Source organism: Gopherus evgoodei, chromosome 2 (assembly GCF_007399415.2).
Source record: "Gopherus evgoodei ecotype Sinaloan lineage chromosome 2, rGopEvg1_v1.p, whole genome shotgun sequence".
NCBI lineage: Eukaryota > Metazoa > Chordata > Testudines > Testudinidae > Gopherus > Gopherus evgoodei.
Window position 1 is genome coordinate 46390884 of NC_044323.1, and position 12729 is coordinate 46403612.

General features: G+C 44.4%; 1 protein-coding gene across 2 annotated transcripts in view; it reads left to right on the forward strand.

Annotated features, from left to right (window-relative positions):
* Positions 1-5411: 5411 nt before the first annotated feature.
* Positions 5412-12729, forward strand: part of VPS50 (VPS50 subunit of EARP/GARPII complex) — a 177751-nt gene continuing 170433 nt past the window's right edge. For both annotated transcript variants that reach the window (XM_030550571.1, XM_030550572.1), the window contains exons 1-2: positions 5412-5558; positions 9737-9805. In XM_030550571.1, the coding sequence (XP_030406431.1) occupies positions 5526-5558; positions 9737-9805 (102 nt within the window). In that variant the 5' untranslated portion in view covers positions 5412-5525. The remainder of the gene's footprint in view (positions 5559-9736; positions 9806-12729) is intronic.

Consider the following 12729-nt stretch of genomic DNA (forward strand, 5'->3'; position numbering starts at 1 on the left):
AGCATTTAGGCAGACACAAATAAATCTCTCAAATATTGGGCTAGGTTGTGCTTTGCCTTATGTGGGAGGGAATGGTTGCAAGGAGCCCTTCTGCACCTCACGTAAGCCCCTGTGCTGAGGTGAGGGACAATCCCTGTCTTTGTGTTCAGAGGGCTCAATTGTGCAAAGTGCTGAGCTACTCATGGTGGCAAGCATTCTTAACTCTCCCTGAAGTTAATGGGAGCTGAAGGCACTCAGCACCTTCAGGGTGGTTCAGCACCTTGTAGGATCAGGCTCTGGGAGGACAAGGACTGCTCCAGGATAATGTCAGTGTCCCTGGAGGGGATGGAAGGAGGTATGCCCGGGCCATGGAGCCATCACCCACTGGCCAGCGGAGGAAGAGCATATGATGACCCTTCACAAAGCATGTAATAATGCCTGTACTGCTACCCTCTATTGTGGGCTGTGATTTGTAGCCTCAAATTAATTCTCTTAATAATAGGCTAGGTGTCTTTAATTTGACCACTTGTTAGAATCTGGTTCAGAAATGAAGAAATGATGGTCATAAGGGCCTGATTCATTTCTGACTGAAGTGAATGGGAGTTTTGACACTGAAATAAATAACAAATGGATGTGGGATAAACTCCATTTTGGTGTTTTAAAACAATATATCACGAGCAAAGGAAGTTCGGAGGAGTAGAAAAGATTGGAATAGTCATTTTACATTGTATAAACAAGAGCAAGCCTGTAAAAGACCAGGGCATAAGCAGTCTGGCTTTAGTGGTTACTGCTGGGCTCATGTCGCAGAGTTCAGAGGTGACTATGAGGTGGTGGTAGGTGAGCAGGGATCAGAGTAGTTGTGAGGGCCAAAATCAGCAGGCAAGAATAAGGGTTAGAGTCAGGCTGGGGTCGGAGACTGAAGGTCAGAGAGCAAAGCAGCGCTGAGAGAGTCCAGGTCTGGAGCCACAGTGAGCCAAAAGTTTGTATGGTTGCCCAGCCAATTTCCTGGGCGATGCTCCTGGGTTAAATAGTAAATATGGGCCAAACAGAGCCAGAGGCTGCAGTCACTTTTGCTCCTTTGGCTGGTACTTTCTGAGGTGCCTTTTCTCCACAGTGCTCCATGGATGTGGCTCTACCTGGCCTCCTCCTGGTGATATGAGACCATCAGCTACCCCAGGCTCTGCAGACCTAGTTCTAGTCCCAAATATCTTTACATTACCTCCATCTTTCAGGGGTGCCCTTTCTTCAGGTTGGGGCGAGGTCCTGATGAAACCCTTTTACTAAGTCATGAGCATGGACATGAGCAGCAGATTCCCAGGTGTGCTCTTCAGGACCATAGCCCTCCCAATCTAAGGGGTAATACAATCTCCCCCTCTGTATTCTAGAGTCAAAGACAGTATGGATTATATATTCCTCATGCCCTTGGACCTGGATGGGGGCAGCTGTTGGAACCAGTTGGGAAGGGGATCCTTCATGTCAGGCTTCAAGAGGGATACAAGGAAAACAGAGTGTATCTTGAGAGACTGGGTGAGCTGTAATTTAAAGGTGATGGGGTTGATTTGTTGACAAATCTGAAATGGTCCAAGGAACTGGCGGTCTAGCTTGTGGGTTGGCATGTTCATATTTTGCCATGATCCAGACTCTTCACCCCCCTGCAAGAGCTAGGCCTTCCTGGTGTGAATTGTCTGCACACCGCTGGTTGTCCTTTTTTGCATTTTCAAGGTAATCCTTAAGCTCCTCCTGGATATGATGAATCCCACTGGATTCAGTCAGTAGATGCTGGGTTCAGGGAGGTCCAGAAGCAATGGTGGAACCCTTAATTTGCAAATAAGGGACTCTACCCTCCAGAGGCATGGTTGGCCCTGTTGAATGAGAACTCATTGTAAGGCAGAAGGGAGGACCAGTTATTAGGAGAATCACAAATTCTAAGGCCAGAAGGAACCATTGTGATAATCTAGTCTGACCTCCTATATAGCACAGGCCATAAAACCACCCCCAAATAATTCATAGGGCATATATTTTAAAAGGATATCCAGTCTTGATTTAAAAATTGTCAGTGATGGAGAATTGACCACGACCCTCAGTAAATTGTTCCAATGATTAATTACTCTCACAGTTAAAAATGTATGCCTTAATAAATAAAAAAAATGTATGCCTTAACAAATAAAAGGAAGTTCTTCTTCACACAGCACATAGTCAACTTGTGGAACTCCTTACCTGAGGAGGTTGTGAAGGCTAGGACTATAATAGCATTTAAAAGAGAACTGGATAAATTCATGGAGGTTAAGTCCATTAATGGCTATTAGCTAGGATGGGTAAGGAATGGTGTCCCTAGCCTCTGTTTGTCAGAGGGTGGAGATGAATGGCAGGAGAGAGATCACTGATCATTACCTCTTAGGTTCACTCCCTCCAGGGCAGGATACTGGGCTAGATGGACCTTTGGTCTGACCCAGTACGGCCATTCTTATGTTCTTATAAAGTCCTCCTTAGTTCTTCTTGGACGCTTTCTAATTCTTCGCAATTGTTCTGCTGCCAATAAGGGAGGCTGGCCTCCCAAGATCACCTCTGTGAAGTTTAAATGCAACATTTTACAGAAACAGTATTGTTTGCAACAGAGACAGCACTGTCTCAGTGTTTTAAAACACAGCCAGTACTCACACACCTGATGCTAACTGGCTGACCCCAGGCAAGCACACACAAGCCACAAGACTGCAAAAATGGTGAGTAGCTGCAGGTGCTGGGTAAATCACTGTTCCCAGACCCTGCTGGACATTGGGCACGTGGCTCTTGGGCACTTGGGGAGAGCCAGCACTGTAGCGGGGGCCTGATAATTATTCCTGTCCCCACACTTTCCACAGGAGATGATCATTATGGAAGATATCTCGTTACTGAAGGTGAGCAGGGAATCAAGGGAGGGTCTTCTCCAAGCATGTGGCTTCTGTCCTGGCCTCTATGCAGCTAGCCTGTGTGCAGCTATGGTCCCCGCCATGACGGCACAATGGTGTGGGAAAGTTACCATTAATGGGACAAGAAACAAAGCAGCTCTGCTGAGGAACCTGCAGGGGCGGATTGCCCAGTATCTCCACAAGAGTTTCCTGGAGATCTCTGAAGGAGATTCACATGAAGTGAGGGAGTGTATCAACAGCCTGTTCTGTTGCTCAAACTAGGCAGGAGGTGGGAGACAAGCCTGCTTTCTGCAATCCTCCTTCCCCCAGCAACTTGCTTCAGCAATTCCCAAAATCAGATCCACTTTCTGGGGGCCTCCTCTCCTGTTTGCACTTCACCAAGATACAACTGCTATAACTGGTTAGGCTCCTCCGGTGTAGAAAAGAGCTCCTGACTGCATGCATCTCTGGCCTCTGAGTCATCCTCTGTCTCTGGTTTCCCCTCCCCCTCTTCATCCAAGATTGCCTCCTCCTGGCTTGGTCCACTCTTGACTGGCAATGAAGCCAATGAAGTATCCACAGGGGACTTGGCAGTGGAGGTGGGGTCACCACCGAGTATCGCATTCAGCTCTTTGTAGACCCGGCAACTTGTGGGCGCAGCACCAGAGTGGTGGTTTGCCTCCTGCGCCTTGTGATAGGTGTTCCACAGCTCCTTCACTTTGACCCTGCACTGCAGTATGTCCCAGTCATGGCCCTTTTCTATCATGCATCTAGAAATCTTTCCATAGGTATAATTCCTATGGCTGGAGCGCAGCTGGGACTGCACAGCCTCCTCTCCACAAATGCCGATGAGGTCCAGCGGCTCGGCATTGCTCCAAGCAGGGGATTGCCTAGTGCATGGAGCAGGCATGGCCACCTGGAAAGATGCGCTGAGACCACAGCACACATCACTGAGCAAACAGGAAGGGGACTTTCAAATCTGCAAAGGAATGTATGGGGGTGGAGCTGATGGTTGGTCACTTGAAGGCAGGGCAGTAGAATTCAAACCAAGGGGCAGAGAGGTGAGACCGGGCATTGTGGGACACCTCCCAGAAGCCAATTGCAGTGTTGTAATCACCATGGTGTCTACACTGACACCTCAGCCCTGTAGCCATGGAGCAGGAAACTCAATGCCTCTCATCGAAGTGTTTTTTTTAGAGTGCTGTTTCTGCGCAATAAGTGGTTTGGCAGTGTGTACACTTCAGGAGTTACAGCACTCAAAGCTGCTTTACTGTGCACAAACTTGCCAGTGTAGACGGGGCCTTAGACTAGTTTGGCTGTAAAGAAGAATTCTATGTACGCTGGGGACAACACTGATACCTGTCAGGCTGCAGAACCAGGCTGACATCAGAATCTAACCATCCTCTGGTCAGTCCAAGCAAAAGCATTCCTTTAATGATTTGGACTTGATGTGATGCAGTATAAATGTCATGAATAATTCAGACCAATGGGGAGAAACAGAATAAGAAACGATGTTTGAACACCTTCTGTCCTGTCGTCGTCTCTGCCCCACGGCTCCCCTTTTGAGGACTCCTGACTAATTTAACAGCACAATACATATGCTAACTCTTTGTTTAAGTTTGTTAGCATATGCATTGAGCTGTTAAATCCATATAAAGAATCAATGCTCTCCCTAGCCGTTCTGCTCCTATAAAGAGCAGACCACAGCCCCTGAACCCCCAGTGGTGGGGAGATAGCCCCACGTCTTTCCGGTACTCTGTACCCCCTAAAAATCTCTTGCCGGTACTGGACAGTACCACCCTATTTGCACTACTGTTTGTACCTCCCTTTCCCAAAAAAGAAAGAGGGAGAAAAAAGGCTTAGTTCTTGTACTTTTCTACTGATCCAGTGCAGCCTTTGGGCACCATCGCCATTCACAGAGCCTCTTCCCTCCAAAACAAAAAGACCGGACAGATTCGACTGCATTTTCCGCTTTCCCCACCCCCACCATGAGTCTCTGAGGCTCAGAAAAACTGACCCCTGCAGACTCCCCGAGCAGGCAAGCGGGTGCTAGGGCCCATTGGATGAGGGGGGGACCTAGTGTTCACACCAAGAGGAGCCTCCCGCAGGGCACATCTCCCCTTGCAAACCAGGCGCTGCCTCTGATGCCATCGGCAGCGGCTGCCCTCTGTGGGCCCTGATGTGTCCCTGTCCCTGGACTGACAATGAGCAATGACCCCACTGGCTTGGCCTGGGAACACGTTGCCCTGCCCTGGGCCAGCCATGCTCACAGCACAACTGGCTGATTGAATGCTGCAGCTCGGCCAGCAGGGGGCAGTGAGTCCTCCCAGAAAGGGGCTCTCTATACAACAAGTCCCTCCTCTCTATGTTTACTGTGTTATACTGCGGCTACAGCCTCGGCCGCGTGGGGTGGGCAGGACGGGCGGGTCTGGGTGTGCCGACGGGGATTGTAGTTTCCTGGGGCCGTACCTACCCTGCACTGTGAAAAGTGACGGCGCCGACGGAGGACTACAAATCCCAGAATGCACTAGGCAGCAGGAAGGCATGTCACGTGATGAACAAAATGGCTTCCTAGTGTTTGCTGGGGCTTAAGCCTGCAGGTGTCAGGGGGTTGTGAGCGCAGCCGGCCTGCGGGCCTGAGCTGCGCAAAACGGTGCGGAGATGCAGAAAATCAAGTCACTGATGACTCGCCAGGTAAGGGGTAACGGGGCGGGGCGTGAGGGGCACAGGGCAGGGGATGGAGGGAGGTGTGTGAGACCCAGCTCCGTGTGTGTGTGTGTGTGTGTGTGTGTGTGGAGGGGGCTGCTGAGCTGGGAGTGGGGCGTGGTCAGAGGTCGCTCCCCAGGGGACCATATGAGAGTGTTATAAAGAGGGATTGTGGCCCTTCTGCGGGGTAGCGGAGGTGTGGGGTGGGATGAGGCTTTAGGGTGACTGTGTGTGTATGTATTTGCTGGGCTGAGGAAGTGGTGCCCTCAGTCTCTGCATGAGGATTACAACACGTGTGTATCCGAGAGGCCCACCGTGTCTGAACAAGGAACACCAATGTGTGTTATATTGGGGCTAAAGTGGGGTGCTGGAAAAACCATGAGTTTCAGCGGCATTTGGGAAGAGCGAAGGTTTAAAGTGCCTCAAAGGTAGGCATATGTACCCAATTTTTGCTTTTATTAGCACTTTGAATTCCAAATAAACTTCAAAATATGAGAGGTTCATTAAATGATTTATTCTGTCCTGTTGTTGTTCCTTTTATATGGTACAGATCACAAGGTGTCCTTCGAATTTCCTTGCTCTAGGGCATTTTTACCTTAAAACTTTTTCTTCTTCTAATGTGGTTTTGTTTCCTAGTGAACGTAAGTGTTTTTTTTAAAAAAAAGAGGGGCGTAAAGCAGGTTATGGGAGGATTTTGAAGTGGCATTGGAAGCATTTATATTGGAGCACATTTAAACAACTGTTGATAAGCCCTTGAAAACCTTGTTCCTGTATTTTGAGCTTTTGTTACCCCTCTTTACTTTCTGTTGATTATCTTTATAGTTCAGACAGTCTAATGCACATTATAGTCTGTTTGTTCAAAGCTCTGTTTTTTTAAAATAGATATTTAAATTAGGTATCCTCCCATAGATCTCTGGAAATTAGGCCACTTTTACCTGTGTGCTTAACTTTAGCTCTTTGCCTAACAAATTTGAAAAAAATATGGTCTGTCACAAAAATCAAAGGGTTCTAGATAACTAAACGTCAAAAAATCTGTGAACTGTAGAATATTATGTGGGGGAAGGGCAGTATTATATTCAGATTTGTCAAAGCTGTACTGGAGACAGCTTTCAATAAGTATCTGGGACATTTTTAAAGTCCCAGAAGTAATGATCTGGTGAGAAACCCAGCTCCCCTCACACACCTAGACATTGGGGTGAATGCTGGTTCTACTGGAGTCATTATTGCTTCTTGAGGGCTCCATATTAGATCACTCTGTTAGTAGACATCTGATCAATTTGAAGTCTCATTCCTGCTGAGAGTTTCCTGTCCATAATCCCACATGCAATCCAGCTCACTGCTGCGAATGAGGTGGCAGAGACCTCTCTTATTCTGTTCCAGCGCCAGGCTACTGGCAGTTTAGGGGAGGCTCTCTCTTCTGCATTCCTTCTCCCAGCTCCATTTTCCTCCAGTCCTTTTCTATGACTAGCTCCTTTGCCTTTAATCTAGTCCTAGAGTTTGGTAGTAGCAGAGTGAAACTGACATACATGACATCAGTGAATTAACCTTCAGAGCATGAATCATCTTCTAAATGTATAAGCAAGGAACTCCCCATAAAGTTTAAATTCTCTAGAAATTAATGGCTTGGGCTCCTCCTATGCCACTCACATGGAAAGTTCTTTTCTTTCCCTAGTGAGTGGATTTTTCAAACTGGGTCCAGAGTTGTTCAGTAACTAAATTAAAGCAAGAAGACATGTAGAAAATGGTTTGATGTCAAAAGCAATGCAAGAGAACTTTCTTAAAACATGCACATTAAGAATGGTGAGAATATGAAGTAATTCTACAAAAAATATTCAGTGTGTTGGAGTGAGTGGAATCTTAGTTCAGTGTGGGAAAGTTTAGTTTCAGAATTACTTTAAAATTCTTAGTCCTGGGGCCAGGAACGATGTGATCCAGTGGCACCCAGCCTTATTACACATGGGGGCCATAGAAACCTAAGCACAACCTTATGTGGGCCAACCAGATATTACATATTTTAATAAGATTTTAAAGTCACCTGTATTGATTTTATAAGGTTGTTTCCATGTACAGTATTGTCTATTTACATCATTTTAGTTTACACATTGTAAACATGACAAAATGCTAATGAATCTGCCATTGGTATATTGTGTTGAAGTAGACTGTGGGCTTTATTAAATGCTCTGTGTATGGCCTTCGGGCCATAGGTTGGGCACTCCAAATGTAATCAATACCACTTTTCAATCTTTGGGAAAGTTTGGGGTTCATTTAACATTCAATAAGAACTTCCTCATGGTGTCATATGCCGGGGTTCTCAACCTTTTTCTTTTTGAGGCCCCCCAACATGCTATAAAAACTCCACGGCCCACCTGTGCCACAACAACTGTTTTTCTGCATATAAAAGCCATGGCTAGCATTAGGTGATAGCGATCGGGTCAGTTGCTGGGGGTCCCATGCCACAGGGGGCCCTGCAAAGAGTAGTTGCTCAGGCTTTGGTGTCAGCCCTGGATAGCAGGGCTTGGGGCCCACGCTTCAGTCCCATATAGTCAGGCTTCATCTTTCTGCCCTGGACCCCAGCAAGTCTAATGCTGGCCCTGCTTGGTGGACTCCCTGAAACCAGCTCTCTTCCCCCGCTCTCCCCCAACCCCTGATTGAGAACCACTGTTATACTCTGTAAGTGCTGCTAAAAATAATGATGGGGTAAAATGGATATCTGAATTTCTTATTTTTCAGCTACCATTTTAGGTTGCTTGATATTTTTGCTTGAGGGCAATTGAGGTGGAGGATGTGTTTGGATTCAAAGTTCATAATAAAATCAGACAAGTAAACCTGTAAAAAGTGATGTTTTTTCAACCTGGAAGGTGAAACATTTTAAAAATACAGTGAGTAGAAAAATGATGCCCTTAGCAAAAATCATCTGTTTACTCCCTGCCAGAGACTTCATCAGTGTCAAATTTATCTTCTTTAAATGAAAATGAGATTTTTCTCATTGTAAACTCATACGTCAGCATTATTAAAATTACATAATATTAGCTAGCATTTATACAATGCTTTTCATTTGAGAGTCTCAAAGAACTTCACAAAGACCTGTTTAACAGATGAAAAAACTGAAGCAGACGTTAAATGTCTGACTTTCAGAGAGTTTCAGGACTCGTATCTCTAGTGCAAGTCAATGGGAGTTTTGGGAGGTAAGTATGTCTGAAACTCGGCTCTATGTGACTTGGCTGAGGCCTCAGAGGCTGCTGGTGTCAGAGCCATGTTTAAAACTTGAGAGTTCCTTGCTCTCAGTCTTGTACATACGTCATTAGAATTTATTCATGCAGAATGCTATTTGCTTTTCTGCCTCCATGTTGTCTCTGTGTTTCTGATAGTAGTAAAAGCTATTTTTTTGTCAGAAAGTTAACCAGGCCTGATTTAGAAGACATGTTGGGAACTGATACGTGGCATCAGTGTGCCTTTTAGATTGTCACATTTTAAAATTAACATGCTTAACATTCAATAAACTTTTATGTATTAGTTGGCTGGATGATACAGCCTGTATCCTATATCAGATCTCGGCATCATAAAAACATCATCTCTTTCCATGATTAAAATTCTTTGAAAGAAACAATAATTACATAATTGCTAAAATTTGGAGTGTACTGTTTTTTCCCACTAATAAATATAAGGGGAAAAGTAACAGTTTTATGTGGCAAATAGTTAAGTGTACCATTATACAGAAATGACAATTATGCAGAGGAGGTGGCACTTAATTTGAATTAAAGCTTTTTGATGCCATTAACTCATCAAACTAACGGAATAGGGTACATTATGTTTTGAGTTGCATTTGCCTTTTAAACACTGAATAACAGATGTGGGAGTTGACAAGATGGTACAATAGAAAGTAAGTATTAATTGTAAAGAAATGCTAATCTCTTTGCTGTTCATGAATTTGACTGATGTGATGCAGGCTCTGGTCCCAAACCTGCAAATACTTTGACTAAATTACCCATGTTATTAGTCCCACTGAAATATTTGACGTGATGCAGGTTATGGCCCCAATCCCATAATCATGTTTGTTAAAGCTATTGTATTTACATTTTTTTCCTACAAATAAGGTCTTAACATGGTTTAATTGCAAGATATACAGAATTGACTAGCTTAACTAACTGTTGCATTTCTTTTTTAAGGGTCTCAAAAGTCCACAGGAGAACGTTCATGACCTCAGTCCTGTTGAGAATTTTCGGATTCCTAGCAAGGTGTGACCCACAGATATTCTTTTGGTTCTTGTTTGTTTTAATGTTTCTGTTTTTTTTTTACATAGTAGGCAACTCCTTTTCTTTTTCCCATCTGTTTGGGAAACGTTTGTGTTGGAGAAGTTTTTTCTTTTCCATAAGCTGAATGAGTGAGTTCTGCAAGAGGTCTAGTGTCCAAGGGTAAGAATGTGCACTCAGTCAAAATTTAGATGAGCCTTCATGAAACTCAACAATTTTCATATTGTTTTTTGTTCTTAATCCCAGTTGGTCTTCCTATGAGACTAAAATTTACAAAAGCCATACTCTCTCCCTCATTGGAAGGTACAGCATGCACCTCTGCCCTCTGTGTTCAGCCTCTTTATTGTTTATTACCATAAGTATATTCCTCAGAGTTGGACATTTTTAATCATGATAGTTAAGTGATTTCTACCTTATGCTTCACAATTATTAGAGGTATATAATGATCCCAGAAAAGCAAATTGCTCTGTCTCACTGCTGAGGTAATGTCAATTGCTGATAAATATAGAAAACATGCTGCTGTCTTGATAATCATTTGAAAAGGTGGGGATTAATTCTCAATACACCTTCCAGGTGTTGGTTCCAAGATTTGCTGTGTCCATTGTCCCACTGATTTTACTATCATGCTTGAACATGGCATGATCTGTGGTAAATGATGTCATAACTCAGTCATTTTGGCATTAACCTATGAGTTATAAAAGTTACTGTCTACAGCTTCTGAACATACACACAAGTATCTTTTATAATGCACTGCTTGTGTTGAGGGAAGTGAGAAAATCTGTCATAAAATAAAATATTCCCAAAGGAAATAAACTTTAATACCCTCATATCTTTAGTGTCTTTCATGACATCTGAACTGATGCATAACGTATGTTCCAGTGGTATGCATGCATTAATTCCATGGAGTATGTACATTAAATGACCTTAAGAGTACTGTCTCACCTCCATGGTCCAATTTTTAATTATACAAATTCCTTCTACCCACTAAGTTACAGTTTTGAGGTGTCAATTTTAAATTAGTCTTTTTTGCCAATTCAGTATTTTCAGCTAAGGATTACCCCAGGGCTACTTTTTAATCTTGTGGTTTTTGTTACATACAATATCAAGCTATTATACTTCAGTACAGTAGTTATCTTGAAACATTCACAATGGCAAAACACGCTATTTTTAATTATCTAGTGTTTTAGCTCAGGCATTTATAGTGAAATAAGAAACGTGACAATCATTCACTATCATACCTGTTGGGGCCTGATTCTGCAATAATTCCATGAGCAGAATCCCATCAAAGTTAACAGGAATTGTGCCTTGAAATTTACTAACAGACTTTATTTGCATTATTGTTAAAATGTGAGACTTGATTTTTTCAGAGATGCTAAGTATCTGCAACTTTCCTAGAAATCATAGTGATTGTGGATGCTTAGCACCTCTGAAAATAAAGCTGTTGATCTTTCCTGTGTTGCTAGTGTAATGCAGAGGATGTTGAGAATGTGAACGAGCTGGATGAGGACAAATCCCTGGTGCCGGATGCGCTGCATCTGAGGGTGCTGAAGGAGTTGGCGGATGTGATTGCAGAACCATGGCCACTGTCTTTGAAAACTCATGGTGATCTGGGGAGGTCCCGGATGACTGGAAAAAGGCTAATGTAATGCCCATCTTTAAAAAAGGGAAGGAGGAGGATCTGGGCAACTACAGGCCAATCAGCTTCCCCTCAGTCCCTGGAAAAATCATGGAGCAGGTCCTCAAGGAATCAATTCTGAAGCACTTAGAGGAGAGGAAAGTGATCAGGAACAGTCAGCATGGATTCACCAAGGGCAAGTCATGCCTGACTAACCTAATTGCCTTCTATGACGAGATAACTGGCTCTGTGGATGAGGGGAAAGCAGTGGACGTGTTATTCCTTGACTTTAGCAAAGCTTTTGATATGGTCTCCCACAGTATTCTTGCCAGCAAGTTAAAGTAGTATGGGCTGGATGAATGGACTATAAGGTGGATAGAAAGCTGGCTAGATCGTTGGTCTCAACAGGTAGGGATCAATGGCTCCATGTCTAGTTGGCAGCTGGTATCAAGCGGACTGCCCCAAGGGTCGGTCCTGGGGCCAGTTTTGTTCAATATCTTCAATAATGATCTGGAGGATGGTGTGGACTGCACCCTCAGCAAGTTTGCAGATGACACTACATCGGGAGGAATGGTAGATATGCTGGAGGATAGGAGTAAGCTACAGAGGAACCTAGACAAATTAGAGGACTGGGCCAGAATAAATTTGTTGGGGTTCAGCAAGGTCAAGTGCAGAGTCCTTCACCTAGGACGGAAGAATTCCATGCACTGCTACAAACTAGAGACCGAATGGCTAGGCAGCAGTTCTGCAGAAAAGGACCTAGGGGTTACAGTGGATAAGATGCTGGATATGAGTCAACAGTGTGCCCTTGTTGCCAGGAAGGCTAACAGCATTTTGGGCTGTATAAGTAGGGGCATTGCCAGCAGATTGAGGGACATGATCATTCCCCTCTATTTGACATTGGTGAGGCCTCATCTGGAGTACTGTGTCCAGTTTTGGGCCCCACGCTACAAGAAGGATGTGGAAAAATTGGAGAGAGTCCAGTGGAGGGCAGCAAAAATGATTACGGGGCTGGAACACATGAGTTATGAGGAGAGGCTGAGGAAACTGGGATTGTTTAGTTTGCAGAAGAGAAGAATGAAGGGGGGGATTTGATAGCTGCTTTCAACTACCTGAAAGGGGGTTCCAAAGAGGATGGATCTAGACTGTTCTCTGGTACCAGATGACAGAACAAGGAGTAATGGTCTCAAGTTGCAGTGGGAGAGGTCTAGGTTGGATATTAGGAAAAAGTTTTTCATTAGGAGGATGGTGAAGCACTGGAATGGGTTACCTAGGGAGGTGGTGGACTCTCCTT